General features: G+C 51.7%; 9 protein-coding genes across 9 annotated transcripts; 5 read left to right on the forward strand and 4 right to left on the reverse strand.

The window, feature by feature from the left end:
* Positions 1 to 273: 273 nt before the first annotated feature.
* Positions 274 to 524, reverse strand: PtrM4_070760 (uncharacterized protein; the record flags this gene model as incomplete). The annotated part of the gene is made up of 2 exons (XM_001941617.2): positions 274 to 463; positions 511 to 524. The coding sequence occupies 2 exons, from the start codon at positions 522 to 524 to the stop codon at positions 274 to 276; spliced, it is 204 nt and encodes a 67-aa protein (XP_001941652.1).
* A 348-nt stretch (positions 525 to 872) lies between these two features.
* Positions 873 to 2,542, forward strand: PtrM4_070770 (Glyco-hydro-47 multi-domain protein; the record flags this gene model as incomplete). The annotated part of the gene is made up of 2 exons (XM_066105926.1): positions 873 to 2,442; positions 2,496 to 2,542. 2 exons carry the CDS (start codon positions 873 to 875, stop codon positions 2,540 to 2,542), a joined length of 1,617 nt encoding a protein of 538 aa, XP_065964553.1.
* A 3,140-nt stretch (positions 2,543 to 5,682) lies between these two features.
* Positions 5,683 to 7,757, reverse strand: PtrM4_070780 (Zn-clus domain containing protein; the record flags this gene model as incomplete). The annotated part of the gene is made up of 4 exons (XM_001941613.2): positions 5,683 to 6,329; positions 6,377 to 7,476; positions 7,528 to 7,568; positions 7,626 to 7,757. 4 exons carry the CDS (start codon positions 7,755 to 7,757, stop codon positions 5,683 to 5,685), a joined length of 1,920 nt encoding a protein of 639 aa, XP_001941648.1.
* Positions 7,758 to 8,273: 516 nt separating this feature from the next.
* PtrM4_070790 (N-carbamoylsarcosine amidase) lies at positions 8,274 to 9,000 on the forward strand (the record flags this gene model as incomplete). The annotated part of the gene is made up of 2 exons (XM_001941614.1): positions 8,274 to 8,810; positions 8,869 to 9,000. The coding sequence occupies 2 exons, from the start codon at positions 8,274 to 8,276 to the stop codon at positions 8,998 to 9,000; spliced, it is 669 nt and encodes a 222-aa protein (XP_001941649.1).
* A 1,343-nt stretch (positions 9,001 to 10,343) lies between these two features.
* On the reverse strand, positions 10,344 to 11,200 carry PtrM4_070800 (uncharacterized protein; the record flags this gene model as incomplete). The annotated part of the gene is made up of 2 exons (XM_001941612.2): positions 10,344 to 10,678; positions 10,786 to 11,200. 2 exons carry the CDS (start codon positions 11,198 to 11,200, stop codon positions 10,344 to 10,346), a joined length of 750 nt encoding a protein of 249 aa, XP_001941647.2.
* Positions 11,201 to 11,397: 197 nt separating this feature from the next.
* On the reverse strand, positions 11,398 to 11,718 carry PtrM4_070810 (uncharacterized protein; the record flags this gene model as incomplete). Its single annotated transcript, XM_066105927.1, has 1 exon — positions 11,398 to 11,718. One exon carries the CDS (start codon positions 11,716 to 11,718, stop codon positions 11,398 to 11,400), a length of 321 nt encoding a protein of 106 aa, XP_065964554.1.
* Positions 11,719 to 11,771: 53 nt separating this feature from the next.
* On the forward strand, positions 11,772 to 12,744 carry PtrM4_070820 (DUF3328 domain containing protein; the record flags this gene model as incomplete). The annotated part of the gene is made up of 3 exons (XM_001941611.1): positions 11,772 to 12,012; positions 12,063 to 12,298; positions 12,349 to 12,744. 3 exons carry the CDS (start codon positions 11,772 to 11,774, stop codon positions 12,742 to 12,744), a joined length of 873 nt encoding a protein of 290 aa, XP_001941646.1.
* Positions 12,745 to 13,396: 652 nt separating this feature from the next.
* On the forward strand, positions 13,397 to 13,633 carry PtrM4_070830 (uncharacterized protein; the record flags this gene model as incomplete). Its single annotated transcript, XM_066105928.1, has 1 exon — positions 13,397 to 13,633. One exon carries the CDS (start codon positions 13,397 to 13,399, stop codon positions 13,631 to 13,633), a length of 237 nt encoding a protein of 78 aa, XP_065964555.1.
* A 1,112-nt stretch (positions 13,634 to 14,745) lies between these two features.
* Positions 14,746 to 16,243, forward strand: PtrM4_070840 (uncharacterized protein; the record flags this gene model as incomplete). The annotated part of the gene is made up of 5 exons (XM_001941610.2): positions 14,746 to 14,943; positions 15,004 to 15,108; positions 15,162 to 15,392; positions 15,441 to 15,583; positions 15,634 to 16,243. 5 exons carry the CDS (start codon positions 14,746 to 14,748, stop codon positions 16,241 to 16,243), a joined length of 1,287 nt encoding a protein of 428 aa, XP_001941645.2.
* Positions 16,244 to 16,749: the final 506 nt, after the last annotated feature.

The following is a 16,749-nucleotide window of genomic DNA, read 5'->3' on the forward strand; positions in this document are numbered from 1 at the left end:
CAAGTTTCTTGTAGTAATGTACTTCAGTTTTGCCCTTGTTATTGTAGTAAAGCTGGAATTTTGCTTCAACTGCTAAGATGACGTTCGTAAAGTGCGTGATAGGAGGATGGAGAAGAGCCGGGTGAGGTTGTAAGGTTGCTATTCTCTGTATGACTCATATGCCTTCGTTTCAACTCTCCTGTTACGTTTCTCCCTATCTGACACGTTTCTTTGAGTCTTCTCGGTGTCTTTTCGACTTGTGCTTCGTCTACTCGCGCCGGCATCGTTGGTTGATTACGGGTTTCGCTTTTCGACTGGCGATATCCTTGGTAGAGCTTCTCGTAGTTGCTTTCGATCTTGCTCAGTTGGAGTGAGACCGAATTTCTCCTCGGCCTTGTCGGATAGGTAGAGACCAGCGGCTGCATATGCCATGATGCCCACGCCAATCATCATGCGCGTCTTGGGCTGTATGCTCTTGAACCACCTGGACGATTAGCTAGGAATCGGGACTGTAGTCTGGCTGCGACGTACTGCCAAACAGCCATGCTGACATGCGGGGAGTGAGACGGCGGAGCTTCCAAGAATCGCAATGTGCGATGCCAACGCAAAAGTGCACAACGCCAAGCCAGAGTCCATCAGGAACGCGTCGCATACCAAACTAATGTCGCACTCACAGAGATTTGCAGCTGACGTGGACATTCCAAATCTAGTCCTTAAAGCCCTCGTCCCACGCACATGATGACATGGTAGCTTTTGGAACGCCCGCCTCTATTGCCGCACCTCCGCATTACCTCCGCAACCGTCTGGACAGATGTTGGCGCTATTACCACCCGCAACTTGAAGGGCTTCTGCCAGCAACCATAAGCATAAGGCCTTGAACCCATTCTCCAAATATGCCCGGCTTCCGCCGCTGGGGCAAATCCAAATTCGAGCGGAATCCCGAGTCGTCGTTCAAGCTCCTCGCCGCCATCATCGTCATCACCCTCTACCTGCTCTTCAAGGAGTTTCAGAACCCGACTATTCGCGACAGAGACGTGCCGTCTGTCGGCGCGCAGATACAATATGCAAATTGGAATGGCACGGGAAAGGCGGAAGAGGCGCGCGCAAAGAGCGTGCGGGATGCGATGAAATACACCTTCTGGAAGTACCGGGAGAATGCATGGGGTTGTGACGATGTCCTGCCTGTGTCGGGTGGAAACTCGACGTCCAGGAATGGCTGGGGCGCTTTCATCGTTGACTCGGCTAGTACTTTGGCTCTCATGGGACTGTGGGACGAGCTGGCGCATTCGCTCGAGCACATACTGGCCATTGACTTCACCCAAGCAACAAACCTCGTAGACCCGTTCGAGACCACGATACGCTATCTAGGCGGCCTCCTGTCGGTCGTGGAAATATACGACGTCGGAATGATACCGGAAGATGTACTGACGGGCGAGGCGCGCGATCTGATACTCGAGCATGCCATCACTCTGGCAGAGAAGCTTGCTCCAGCATACGATACCCCTACCGGCATGTTATGGCCTCGCGTAGATTTCAGCACCGGACAGGGCGAACCAGACCCCCATTTCATTCTAAAAGACGACCCAGCAGAGCGCGAGTTCGAACATCCGGCCATAGGCCCTGCCCGAGCTGGCTCCTCCATACTCGAGAACCGCGTCCTTACCAAACTGACCGGCGACCACATCTACACGCAAAACTCCACAAACGCCTGGGCATCCCTCGTATGGTCGCACTGGAAGACACCATGGCCAGGCATGGTCGACGCTCCCATCGACATCATGAGTGGACAGCCCGTGGGCCGACACCGACACTGGGACGGCGGCCACGACTCGTACTACGAATACCTAGTCAAAATGACGCTCCTCGCCCCTCCCTCTGACCCGCACCTATCTGCATATAAAACAACTTTCTTGCAAGCCGCCTACTCGCTGCGCAAGCATCTCAGCTCGCGCTCCGCCCCCGCCGCCGAACACTACACCCAACACCTCTACATTGGCCGCCAAAACGACAAACGCTACGAAAACCACCAGGGCCACCTCGCCTGCTTCGCCCCGGGAACTGTGCTCCTCGCCTCCAGACTCTACGACCAACCCCACCTCCACACCTTTGCACTCGCTCTCCTCGAAGGCTGTCATCACGCATACACCAGCACGCCCACGAAAATCGGACCAGAGTCGTGGTCCTGGATCCCGAAATTCAGTTACGACACTCCTCTCTACATGCCAGAGACGACGCGCCAGAAGAACGAAGCGCTCAAGAGTGGGATCTGGGCGAGGGAACCCGCATACAAGGGTAGACCAGAGTATGTGGAGAGTCTGTTTTACGCGTGGCGTATTACGGGCGAGCAGCGGTATAGGGAGTGGGCGTGGGAGGCATGGCAGGCGCTAGAGAAGCATTGCAAAGCACCGTACGGGTATGCGCAGTTGAAGGATGTCTACGATGCGAAGGAGACGGGGAAAGAGGGTGGGAATTGGGTGGATATGCAGGAGAGCTTTTGGCCGGCTGAGACGCTGAAGTACCTCTGGTTGACGTTTTCGGACGTCGAAGTGGCGAGTTTGGATAGTTGGGTTTTTAGTACTGAGGGACATGTTTTTAGGATGATGAGATAGCGAAGACGGGATGGAAGACGGGATGGAAGATTGGATAGAAGATTGGAGGTGGAAAGGTGGATGAAGATGGGAGCGGGCAAAAGAGGTTATGGGAAGTCAGCATTGTAGACCAGTGTTGACTCGGTCTGCGCTGCACTGCATTGTGACATTGGGGCGTTTTATTTAGCTGGCTGGCGTCCTTGATACCCGGTTCCATTGCGTTGTATTAGTACAAGTACAGCAAAGTTCATTAAAAAAAAATACGAAGACGATATCTGAGAAAACAAGTCTTTTTTTATATTCAAGCTCACTCTGTAACCTCCATGTAACCCAGTCTTTATCCATTCCAAACGTTGAACCAATGTAGGATTTCCTCTGCAACCCTTGTGCACTCCATTCACCCCCGTCGATGCCAAAGCACATTCGTATAATACGGCCCTTGTGTCATTTCCCGCGCGTACTTTGCATAGCGCATTGGGTCTTCCGGTGGCGTGACAAGTATAGTTCGCGCGTTCTGCACCTCATCTATCTTATCCACATCCTTCACCTCGTCTACGTCTTTGTCTTCTGGTTTTACTGCTGTATGTGGTTTGCCAGGCTTGTTAGGTTTAGTCTCTTGTCGGACGGTAGTAGCAGTGGTGTTGGTGTCAGATGACGCTGCTCCAGTGGCATTAGGCGAAGGCGAAGATGAAGGAGAAGGCGGAGGAGCAGGGGTAGGGACGCCATCTTTACCGTTATGGACAACGGTGTAGGCTGCAGTACCTTTTCGAGTTGTAGATGTAGATGTAGAAGATTTGGAGTTCTGGGATGCGGCGCTACGTTGGCTACGACAGCGCTTTAGTCGGTGCGAAAAGGACATGAATGTGTCTATGTGTCTTTGGTGTTTTTGTTGGTACCGAGAATAGAGTTGTAGTTGTGGTTGGGATTTCAAGAGGGAAGGTGGACTGGAAAGGGAAGTGAACATTGACAAATTTAGGAAGTGAACATTGACAAATTTAGGAAGTGCATGTGGATGTACAGTGATGTCCGAAGAAGTTGGAAGACATGATATAGTGAAGGGTGAAGGGAAGCGGAGAAACGCACTTGTGGAGTGAATGTGTGGATACAAAGTTTGGAAATTTTCTGTGAATATTACTGCGCCGTAAAAAGGTCATAAAGACTAGGGGAAAGGTGTACGCATGAAGAGCACAGCAACGTGCTAAAGTGGAAGAAACCAGATATGAGGACATCTCAACCCTGAAATCACTCCATCACGCCGTTCTCCCTTCTCATCTTCTAGGTACTCCTTCCTGTCCTTCCACACTCCCCCCTAACTGCTCTCATAAGAAATCAAAGGTCGAAACTCCTCGGTAGAGCTCTCGTCATATCATGTAATCCATGCTCGTTAAATTTAGCACGCTCCTCTTCTCCCCGCTCCCCCATCTACCCCCTAAATCTCCCCTCCATCCCAATCCAATAATGCCCCGCGTCATGAAACCCCCTCCTCCCACTTGTCGTCCCTGCCGCCATCGCAGACCCAAATCCAGAACCATATCCATATCCCCATCCATAATCAAATCCGGAATCGAGACCAGGAGTGTACGCAGCTCGTGATGATGATGATGATGATGATGATGATGTGAGTGGCGTTTTAGTCTGAGGCTGAGAACCTTGTTTCTTTTGTGAAGGCGTAGATGAGGACTTCGATGAGAATGTTGCCGGAAGCTCAGAGGGCCTAGACTCGTTTGGGAGTGAGGAGAAGAAGTTACCCATTTTTTGAGGTTGGAAGGATGGTTGGGTGTTGCATGAATGTGGAGTGCTGTAATGGAAGCGTGGAAGTGTTGTGTGTATTGCTTTTTTACTTCCTTTTGTATTACGAAACGTTGTACAGGAAAGAAGATCCCAGAGACGAGGAAGACATACATACCAGCCTTCCGTCATCTACCAAGGTTCGGAGAGATCTTTTTCGACCAAGCCATGGATTGTGACTGAGACTGTGTGGTTTGGACCACGGTACTGGTACCGTGCTTGGCGTACGGTACCAAACTTAAGAGCCAGAGCTTGTGACATGATTTCTTGGAACAGTGTATCGAATGTGAGGTTTACTGGTATCGGAATTTTGAATGTATGCGGCTTCGTTCAAGTGTGCGCGGCTGTGGACTTGGAGGTTATCGGCGGGAGAGTTCTTCAAAGATGCGGTGGTGAACGTTCCCACTTTCACATTGTGCAAGACTTTTCGGGATGTGAATAGAGCGGTAGGTGTGTCATCTCGTGTACCGGTAGTTGTTCAGCCAACGTTCTCGGCGCCATTTTGTCCACTTCTCCACTGGAGTGCGGTTTGTGGCAGTCCCGCATGTTATGCAGTTTTTAGTCTAGTGGATGGAGAAGGCTGTGAAGATCTTTTCAAATCAGTTCAGCACTTAGATTTCAGTCACCACGCCATACTGTTAGCGATGCAGTACACAACATGTACAATTGGACTAGGATTAATCTCATTAAACGAGGGGGCTGCATATCTACACTGCGCTACTGACGACACTGTCGCGTGACGCCCCGAAAATTAAGCCCGTGGCTTAACTAGGCAACCACACCACTACCAAGCCATCATGCGCGCTCCACTCTGGTACCGCACCTGGGGCCCAAGTAAACAAAAGAGGGAAAAACACACGCATCTATCTGCTGATTCATGCTGGGTATATATCAAAAATGGAGTAATACGCTACACGTGAACGAAAGTAATGGAAAAAGCGGGAGAGAGAGGCCAATAACCGGTTTCCACCCCGGAGTGGCCAAGGAAAATTCCCCGGAAGGCCCACCAATGGTTGTTTGTGGGGTTGTCGTTGAAGTGTGGCTTGCACTCGGAATGTGGGGTGATTTAGCCTCGGTTCCGGATGATGTGTCGTACGAAACCTCCGAAATGCCGGAATTTGGTCTGGCTTCCGAGCGGAGACAACCGTGGTGTTATTTGTGATAGCTGATATGGCGCCTTGTAAGGACAAGGCCTTTTGCGCTTGTGACCGCGTAGAGATGTGAACGTGTTGCAGACAAGGCATCAAAGCAAGTAAAAAGAAACGCCTCATGCACCGTGTTTTGGGAAGGAGACAAAGAACTTCCAGGTTCTCTGTCGCATCCTCCATCAAACGGTGCCCATTAGGAATTTCCAGTGGAAGTCTTCGCAAGTTATGTCGACAGCGGGGTTCATGTCGCGTAGACTCGGCAGCTTCTCCCCTCCATTCAGTGCGCCGCCGTTGATCTTGGGCAAGGCCAGATTGTGTAACAAAGAGACGGTGCGTCCTGAACCTGTCGCAAGCTCGAATGTGGTACCATTTGGGCTACTCATACCTTGTGCATTATGCAGCGCGATTCTCATGGCGGACGTGATTCGGCGGAACCGCTCAAAAGCATCCTCGCTGTTATCCCGAACGCCATGGTGGTGAGGCATCTGCGATGATAGCAGGTCACGGAAGTGGTCGAATGTCTTTGTAATTTGCAGCTCGGCAGGGTCCCAGCCGGGCATTGGCGATGCGTGCAGTACCAGTTTACTCAGGTTTGTAAGAGTGTTTACTAGATTGAGCCAGTCAACCAGAGAAACGAACTCAAAGTGGGTGGAAGTAAGCTTTGTGGTGTTGTCGAGGAACTGCTCGACCGATCGAACCAAGGTAACGCGAAGCGATAGTTGGAAGCCCGAGGCCCATGGTGTGTTTTCTCGATCTGAAAACTCAACAGTAGCTGCCTTCCGATATAGTTGGATACGCGCTGCGAGTTGGAGCCAATGTAATGTTGCTAGTAGTGTTAGTACTGCATAGCCATAACATGTTGTTGTTACTTACTGAAGTCATTCGCTCGTAGCTTGACAGCCAACTGGATGTTCTCCCACTTTTCACTCAAGCGCTTTACTTGAGTGCGGACAATTACCGCTTGCTCAATCTGATTTCGGAACGTCTCCTCGACATCTTCCATGTACTGACAAACGTCCATGATGATAGGGAGGACGGCGTCTGACTTGTTCTCCCAGGAAGCAGCTAGTTCTGAAGCATAGGTTCGAAGTGTGCTAGTGTGTGACATGGAGCGTGCCTTGCCAGGTTGCATGAGGTCTATATTAGATGACAGGTAGTAACACCCAAGGTAGGCCCGCTTCGCTTCTCTATCCCAGATGTCATTCTTGTGCATAGGACTCCTTACAGTTCTGGCCAAGGCATCTAGACCTAGATCATTGGCTATGCCCAAACATAGCTGAAGGAGCATGGTAATTGAAACAGCCTGAGTGTCCATGTAGTGATGATGCCACGCGATGAAGACCAGCAACCCTTGTAGTAGATCAAGACTCTTTTCACCCTTCATGATCTTGGCCATGGCCACTTTGCGGAAATCTTGACTTAGCGTCTGCTGGAGCACCACGGAATCATAGGAAGATACCGTCAACACGGCAAAGGTCAACATCGGTCTGTGCTGAAAGAGGTCCTGACAGCGATAGTCCCTAGGTAACAGCACAAATGGAAAAAAGTCGGCCATGCTGCGGTATGTATCGAGCAAAGCTTGCATATGTACCAAGGTGATGGACCTGATAACTGGATCTAGTCGTCCGAGACAGGATACGGTGTCGTTCATGGAATCCCAGAATGGCGATGAATTTTCAGGCTGCGGACTATGGGCGGAAAGGGCCGATGTCCTGGGAATAGACGATATAGACATGGGTTGAGATACGACTGGAATTGGTGTTGTTGTTTGCTGAGAAGTTTCTAGTGTGGGGAGTTGCGAGGGTAGACTGGGTGGAGCCGGAGAAGGCGGGAGTGTTGCGACGATTGTTGACAACTTTTCCAGCTTCTTGTCAAACTCGCGCAGCTTAGTAGGTAACGGGCCATCGCCGCGCGCCTTTGCTGGCCGTCTGCGCGCAACATGTTCTACACATTCCACTCTAGCCTTTTGGCATCTGGGCACGTGTTAGTTTGTGTTGAGCCACTCTACGGGCGGGCAGACTTACCTCTGGCAAACACTGGGCGTGTCGGAGCGAACACAACGTACCTGGAGAAGACATGTCAGCAGCTAAAGATATATAGTCGGACTACAAGGATGGATTACCTTGTGTTTTCGGCAACGTTCGCACGCAAAAGCGTTCCCAATCCGCCCTTCTTTTGCCTCCATGCTGGAGGAGAGGCCGGTAGTTGTGGGAGAGGGAGAACCATCGGTCTCCGGTTGCGCGTTCGCGCTCATGTGGGGAAGTCCGATCATGTGCCAAGTCCGGGGTCAAGGTTCCAGTGTGAATAGAGGCCCTAGAACGCGCGTATTAGAAGTACGCGGTGTGACTAGGACGCTGAAAAGCCGATAGGCAGGACCGGGAGCCATGGCATCAAAGCAGAAGACGATCAAATGCGTTGCTCCGGTAGTTTGTCCCTGTGGCGGTGCAAGACAAGCAAGATACCTCGGGTAGTATGGGTGGGCGGTCGGTTGATCAATGGTCCGGCACCAGTGGTCGGCTGCTTACTTCCGAGGCCGTCTGGGCTGAAGTGATTTTGGACTGCTCCGACGCTCTATCCGGCGCCATGATCAATTGCAACACCACGTGAATAGCAGACGGCAGATGGCATTGAGTGGTGACGGTTCACGATGCTGGTCGTGGAAAGCGGCCCGAGGCTAACTTGACCTAATAGCTTCCCTGCTCTTTTTCCCTGAACTTTGACTGATGGCGACTAACGTCTAGCATGATCAATGCCCGAACAATACGACGACATGACTCCGGACACTCGCGGCGCCCAGGGGAACGACGGGTTTGCGGGAAAGATAGGATGGGGAAGGAGACCAGCGCTACTACTCGTCGACGTCTGTAACGCTTACTGGAGCGCAACTAGTCCATTGGACACCAGATCCAACCCTGCGTCGGCGGCTGCACCCGCTTCGATTGCGAAACTCGTTGCGGCCGCCCGCCAAGGCAAGACGGGCAAGACACGGTTGTTCTGGACGCGGGTCGAGTATACCGAACCAGACATGGCGGACGCGGGGCTGTTCTACACCAAAGTCCCGCTGCTGAAGCTGTTCCAAACCGGCTGCCAGACGGATGATGGCCTTGGCGACTGGATGCCGGGACTAGAGCCCGCTGCCGACGAGTTGGTCATCACCAAGCGCTACCCGTCAGCCTTTTTCGCGACCGATCTTGCCAGCAGACTCCGGTCCCTCAACATCGATACCCTAGTTATTTGCGGCGTCAGCACGAGCGGCTGTGTGCGCGCAACTGCCCTCGACGCCATGTGCTTGGGCTTCCGACCCATGGTGTGGCCCGACTTGGCAATCCATGAGTCGATACCAACTTTACTAATAATCCTACCAGGTAGTCGGCCAGGCCTGCGGTGACCGCTCACCCGCCGTTCACGATGCCAGCATGTTCGATATGAACGCGAAAATGGCGGATGTTGTATCCGAGGAAGAGGCGGTTGAGAAGCTGAGGGCTGGGTGGCAGTGATGGGGTCAGGCCCCTTCGTAGGTATTGCGTGCGCGACAAACAATTGCACTGTTATCCTCGTCTTGCACACGCTCACTCATCGTCCATCATATCATTTCAGTACTGTCATGCCTGCAAGTTGCATCTCCGAGTCTGCGCCGCCACTTTCAGCACCAAATTCTGCCCCTGGATCATCTACCTAGCTACGGCGCCGGCCAAATTCTCCGATTAGTCCCAACGCCGCATGGTTTGCTGTTCCACTCGAGACAAACGTGACAATGCCAGGAATGTATTCCGGTACTCATTTTGCAGGTTGGGTACCGCAGCTTCATCAAGGCAGGAATTGGGCACTATGTGGTCACGAGCTCCTACCCTCTCAGCTCAGCTCTTGCTTCACATCGGCAACTCCCGGACAGGCGGTGCGCGCCTGACTCCGCGATCAAGCCGACTGGATGGCTTTGACTTTTTTTTTTCTGCCCAATATACATCTTCCAAGTGTAGTCTGTGGCACATGTCACGTTATCGCTACGAAATAACTCCTATCGCCGCAATGCCGACCAAGTCTGTCAACACCGCTCGTGAGCCCCCACGACCACTTTCTCTTATTGCGACACCCTTCGCGCCTTTGCTCCCGAGCACCTCACTACACCGCCCCATTTCACTCTTCACTTCGCTATGTTATCAGGACCGATGCTCTATTCTACCTCCTGCTGTAGCACTATCGACGCTCCAGACCTCCCCAACCAAACCCTTCCACGTTGTCACAAGAGCGAACCCCAGCATGTGTGAACGAAGATGGTCAATCGCAGCACCACGCCATCGTGCCTACCCTGGCGGAGAGCCACTACCCGACTGCGTGTGGGAGTGTTGCCGATGTCGGCGAAGGTGGCAGACCAAAGAGATGGGCAACATATGCATCGGGTGTAGCCACAAATATTCCGTCGAGTGTTGTCAGTTGGCCCAGTAGGGTATAATTTGGGAGAGAAGAAACGCAGAATTACATCACACGAGGTACGTTACAAACGCGTACCATATGACCATGCGCTGACCCAGAACAGTAAGAGCAACAACCCAGCCACGATCTGGAAGGTGCTCATGTATGACAGGTGCTCCATGTATCTTGAGAGGATGTGTATGATTATCAGGAGCTTGATTGTTCGCCATGGTATGCATGTTTAATCCAGACTTTGATTCACTAAACTGACTGGAATGGAGATTGGCGTGTTGGTGGCATCTGAAAGTATCAGGTAAAGAAAAAAAAAGTACATCTTCCATTTTGCCGAATGGTGTGCACTCGTACTACTTCAGTGTCCAAGTATGCCCCATTGTGCCCTTCCCCAAAGCTTTCAGCAACGGTCGTAGGCTCATCGCTCCGTACCCAACGCCCACGGCATTCTTAGCTCGCCCTGACCACCTGCATGCAACGACTTTCTCGGCCTCCACATGGTAAAAATCGGCGGAGGTGTCATCTCGTGCGCGCACCTCCTCCACTCATCGCTTGCATTTGGCTTCTGATTATCAAACGCGACCTTCAATAGGGACTGATATCCGAACTTCTCATATAGCGGTTTGCCCATCTCAGACGCCTCCAGCCAGCACTCAAGATCAAGCTCATCGGCACGTGCTACACCCACATCCATGAGGAGACAGCCAATACCACGGAGCCGATGACCAGGATCGACTGCCATCCAATTGAGTGCTGTCTTCATGTTAGTGACATGAAGTCGACTGATTTGCTTCTCAAGAGTCTCGTTTTTCTTTCCGGAAATAGCGTGTTTGACCCAACACAACTGGTGCTCCACTTACCACAATGAGGACGCGTCATCCAGCTCGCACGCGGCCTGTATACCTGATTCAGGATTGACTCGCAGAATCTCCGACACTCGCCTTCGGGCCACCATGGTGCTGCGAGCTTTGGTGTACCTGATGCAAAAGGGTTCGACGTCGAAACGACCCATTGCGCGCATCCCACGGCCCGATTTGTGACGGTATCGAAGGCATAGAACCAGTGGCTCGATGTATCTTCCTGATGTTGTCTCCAGAAGCGTTCTCGTGATTCGGCAATGGCAGCCTCACGGTGAGCAGCCGTATAGCCTAGGACCGGGAAATATAGCTGCAAAAACGGTTCGTAGGGTGTATAATTGGCAGCCCAGATAACGGTCATGATATCATCGAGCTCCTGCCTCGTTTTCGCCTCGCGAACAACATATCGCTGTCCCATTGCTGCAGACTGGTTGACAATTCCAAGACATGGCGACATCGGACAGCTAAAGTAGTCTGCGAGTACCTGGGTAGGCTACCTCGCCACTGTAGCGCATTAACAGCGCAATCGGAGATATAGCTTGACCCAAGTATTGGACATCGCAGATTGCCGTGTTAGGGTGAAGTCTCCCAACAAGGAAGGTACCGTCGGCACATTTAGCGTCTTGGCGAGGCGAGCAAGTAACGCACCCTCGCTCTAGCACACCTCCTCCGATAGCCCCTCATATTCCAGCCGCCCGGTGGCACCTGTATCACGATAATCGCCTGGAAAGGCTTGCGACCTTCCTGGATGGTATGGAGCGGGAAGATGGCCTCTCGGCGATGTAACCATAGACCGAGGCTGATCTCGTCGTAATTCATCAATGGACCGAGCTCGGGGCGCGACAACTGGGCGTTCTTTTCGTCGCCCGGTAGTTGCGACGTATGGCTGTGCAACTGCCAAACTGGACGGTTGTCACACGCATCAAAAGCCTCCATGATGGAGGCGCGGACATCCTGCCTTCTGCCTCCACTGCACAAAGCGATCCACGATGGAAAGACCCCCAGCCTACCAGCCAGTGTGTCGTGACGAGGAAGAGCACGTTTTGGCCGGATCAGAGGACAAAGAGGGCGTCTCCTGGAACTCCAACAGTACTGAAATCATACCGACCAACACACGCAGCTTCGTCGCATATCTGTCGCTTTTGCTGCTCTCTCTCTCAGCCAACATTCTGCTGGTGATGGATAATGCAAAACTTCGCATTTCACATATACCCACAAAGAGTAACTTCAGTAGGTAGCAGGCACTTGCTTGCCTGATACTCACTGACAAAGGTACACAGGTGGACTGGCTTTCGACACCGATGTGCCATATCACGCTATGACAGAGTACTGGCACCCCAACGCCACCGAAAGCGACATGGAGGCAGCATGGGATGCTATTGACACTAACGCAATGGCGGTTGCGCTAGATGATAGATTCGCAGCGCGTGCCGGTTTACCACCTTCAACTCGATTTCCGTGGGACACCGAGCGCAGTGTTTATTATGTAAAGGGTATCCATGATGTACATTGTCTGGTAGGCGAAAAGCATGCAATTTGCTTAGGAAGACGCTGACCCCACAATAGAAACTCATCCGCAAGGCTATTGCCTCAAAGCACAATGGCAGTGACCAGTCTTTCGATCTTCTGCACATTTACCATTGCCTAGATGGGCTTCGACAAGACATAATGTGTACTGCAGACGATACGCCCATGCCAGCTCCACTCGCTCACCAAGCTGGCGAAGGCCAAGTCCGACAATGTCGTGACTGGGATAAGCTGATCGCATGGGCTACGCGTCCTGACCAGCATGCCTGCTATGAGTTTGACGATTATCGCGATGCCACAAACACCCTGGAGAATTTTGCCTTTTGTCCTCCAGAGTCCCCTTACCGTGATTTTCAGCAGGCTTACTTCGATTATCATGGACACAAGGATGCATACGAGGAGAATGGCGTTGAGAACGAATTTGTAGAGTTCTAAACTTATGACTGGGAAACATGCAGGTACAAATGATCTGGAGGCTTTTTCGTCATTTGCTTCAATCAAATTACAAGTACGTCTCTGTCGGCGTTGATCACGAAAACGAGAACCAGCCAGTCCTGTATATTTTCCGATGGTGCTACACCACATGGCCGCCGTCAGCACTAGTTGCCGAACGCTATTGGACGGGCATATGTATGCTGGGCTATGCTCTGACTACGAGATATATCGAGCAAACGACCGACTTCGCTGAGTGGTCAATACCATGACGGTATGCCATCAGCAACTCCACCCCGGCCGCATAGTCCCGATTTGCCATGATTAACAACACGGAAGACTCGGGGCGAGTGCAGTGCAACGATACTTCCAAGCCAAGCGACAGATGTTGGCTGAGCGCCATTTGAAGCATGCGCATATGAAACGTCGGGAACTATGAGCACATACGAGAAGTAATAATCCCGAAGATGCCACGCTGAGGGACGTGACAGTTTACATATATATCGAGATGAGCAGCTTCGGCTTTGTATCGTTGTATTCACCGTGTTTTCACTCACTCCACGCACTGTGAGCAAGGATACACATGTTGGAAATGTTTGATGCTGACCGCAAGCAGTTTTAATCCGTTCGTCAGAGGCAGTCCCAACTACGCACCATGCACGCCACCGCTCTATTTCCATTGTTTCTCCTCGCTACAGGCATTGCTGCAGCTCCTACAACTTTGCTCGCCCGGGCCGTACCCGACATCGCCGACGTAGCTCGGAACCCAGCACCCATCAACGGCAAAGTCCACTGGGAGAATGACAAACCATATCTCGGGGATGTTAGCGATATGAAGCCGAAGGATCGCCAAGAGCTTGAAGACATTGTACACCACCTCGGAGGCCGATAGTTTCCAGTGTCCCCTGCCCAGCGTAATCTCGTCGAAATCCTCTCGTTAAGCACAGTGTGGGCAGGGCTCGGCCCAATGTACGGCATGCATTCCCATTCTTTTACAGTTTCCTTGCTGACATAATCCCGACTCAAGAAGAGTTGCACATGACGCATCCCACAATCGCTACGTCCATGGAAAGGCGGAGGGTTTAGTACCATTACTACAGCCAATTTCACCGTAAAGAATACGAACACTTCGCATCACATTCATGTCTTCTTCCGCGCGTCATTTCCAAGCTACACCCGCCTTTGCTGTGTTTCACCGGATGTTTTATGCATCTAACTGTGAGCAGTCATCATGTGATGGGTAGCGCCGCTACTGAAGCGGCCGCCCGACTGCAACCTCGCATATTGATTGAACATCGTCCAAGATGTGTGCTGGCATGTGTTTCACAACGTGGGTGCACAACCGCCTTTCAATTTTTCGGTAACAGCTGCGGTGACACAGTGCCGAGATTGACGTGCCACAAAGTCGTACCGAGATTAGTAGGCCTCAAAGTAGGCTAGCGAGCGATCGCGGGTCGAGAAGTCTGTCTCAGTCGATACGATTCTCCCGAGGGGCTTGAGATGTCCCTACTATTTGTCTATTCATGCACCTAGACCATCAACGCGCCGGAAGCCGTGGTACGAGATTGGCTGCAAACGATTTTCCCATTGTTCGTCCACCCACAAGCCGTCATTCTTGCATAACACTTCAGAACGCTTGCGCAACGCGGTACAAGACCTCTCTAAGGGTCCAGGACTCGCACACGTACGATACGATCGCTTGCAAGTGTCCCGGTCTTTCAACCAAGGGAGGATAAACGTCGTTGTGCACAGCGTTGGTTGGTGCACCTCAATTGTATCTCTCGCAACCTTACATTTCTTGCACGCCATGCCGCTCTTGATGTGTGGGGGCGTTTGTGAGGCTCGGTGATCATACATACTTGCCGTTTGATATCGTTTGCCACTACTGGTCAACCGGTGTCCTTCCGACTGCGCTGATCCTGATACCGAAAAGATATTGAGGGCTTTCTGACTATTGTTGGTCGCCCCGCTGATATTCTATTCTTGACCACGCAAGATGCGATAATGGCGACTCCATTCATTTCTTCCCATCATCCCATACCACGTCAGCCAGGAAGCAACGCGGATGTTGGCCCGTTCGTCGATGTCGTTACTTGGATTCTATTGATAACATCAGCGCTGGCGGTTTTGACTAGACTCATCACGAAGCGTGCGCTAAGAAGGAGTTTTGATGTTGATGATACATTTGTAGTGCTGGCCCTGGTGCGTTCAGTAAACATTAAGCCACTCTTTTCATGCTGTGCTGATGTTTTTGATACACAGATCACAAGCATTGGCTCTGGCGCAGCTGTCAGTGTTCAGACGGCGAGTGGTCTCGGTCGAGACGTTTCGTTGCTGACCGAGAATCAGATGGTGGTGTATCAGAAAGTAAGCACTGTCGCGCACTTCAGCTGGAGTTAACTTGACTAATCAAATTGAAGGCTGATTATGCGAATAAAATGCTCTACATTACCACATTGGCGTTGGCAAAGCTTTCCATCATCTCGCTACTCATGATACTCACTGCCTCCAAATTTCACCGCAACCTCGGGCTTGGGTTAACTTGCTTCATTGCGCTCTGGGGCATCATGTCCGGAATCGTATCAGCTTTCCAGTGCGGCAACACCGAACCATGGCGCTTCCATGGTGTGGGCGAGAGGTGCTTTCACATCGTATGTTATCATACTGATTCACCACATGGCTACTGACAAAGTATTCAGACTTCATTCTGGCAATGCATGGGTGTGCTTAACATCGTCACTGACCTTGCACTGATCTTGTTTCCAGTGCATGTCATCATGACGTTGCAGATGAGCATGAACAAGAAGGTCACCATACTCACCTTTTTTGGTGCACGGTCACTGTATGTTGTTTGATTAATGTCGTTAGTTCCAACAAGCTTACAAGTTGCAGAGACATCATAGCAACCGCAGTTCAAATGGTATATCTCTCCGGCTTCGACTCGCCCAATCCAACCAAAGATCTCTGGAAGTGGACACTTATCACGCAAATCACCGAATGCATCACCATACTCACGTCGTGCGTCCCCTACCTCCGCCCGCTTCTTGAGTCTGTTCCTTCAGGTCTATACGGAACCGACGAACTCAGACGCCGAGGCACATCTTCGGAGCACGGCTACTCACGTAGCAAGAGCGGCTCCTATCAGCTTTCGAGCAGCACTTCCAGAGGTGTCGGCACAAGGAATAGTAGGAAGGGCCTTGCCGAAGGCGGCGGAATGAAACGCTTCCTCCCTATGCTCTCGCAGGAAAAGACAACACACGCGAATTCGGCATCGGGCATACCCGGAGGTCCAAGACGCCTTGATGGCGCGATGGACGTAGAGATAACGGCTGTGCACCACAAGAATGGAGACGAGAAGCGATGGGATGACAAGCGATGGGAGACTGCAAGTACAGGCAGTCATTCTAAAATCCTTAAGACTACGGTTGTGAGCGCAGAATGGGAAGAGGCGGAGGTTAAGAGTCCTGAGGGATCATATGATGAGATTGAGGTGATGCGTTGAGGTCGCTGAGAATGCTAGGTTTGCTTGGATTGGAATGCCTTGTGGAACTATCAATGCATTATGATGATATATTCTCTGTTATCCTCCAACGTACCCGCCGTCTGACCTGGCAGCCACGGCCACGTATCGATGCCTGCAAATCCATGATAAGGCAGTCAATGTGGCTCCTCAATGCGGAATAGACCGCGTGGTTCACGTGTATCAGCGGTCCAGTCACCACAGTAGCGGCGGGCTTCCACGACACCATAGTGGCTCACACGTACCTCTCCATCTCGATAATGCATGCATCTTTCTTGTCTCAAGGTAACATCGCCATCCCACTTTCGCAATCGCTTTGCCATACGGCCGCAACCTGTGCATTTCACGCCACTTATAGGCCGCGGGCAAGAAAAGGGCATTTGAGCCCATCATCGAGCAAGATTTCACCCAATGCACATTCACGACACATAGTTAGAGTCGCGCTTGCTCCATTCAACAAGACGCCGTGTGCCGGATTGGGCTCTGGT

Source organism: Pyrenophora tritici-repentis, chromosome 2 (assembly GCF_003171515.1).
Source record: "Pyrenophora tritici-repentis strain M4 chromosome 2, whole genome shotgun sequence".
Taxonomy (NCBI): Eukaryota; Fungi; Ascomycota; class Dothideomycetes; order Pleosporales; family Pleosporaceae; genus Pyrenophora; species Pyrenophora tritici-repentis.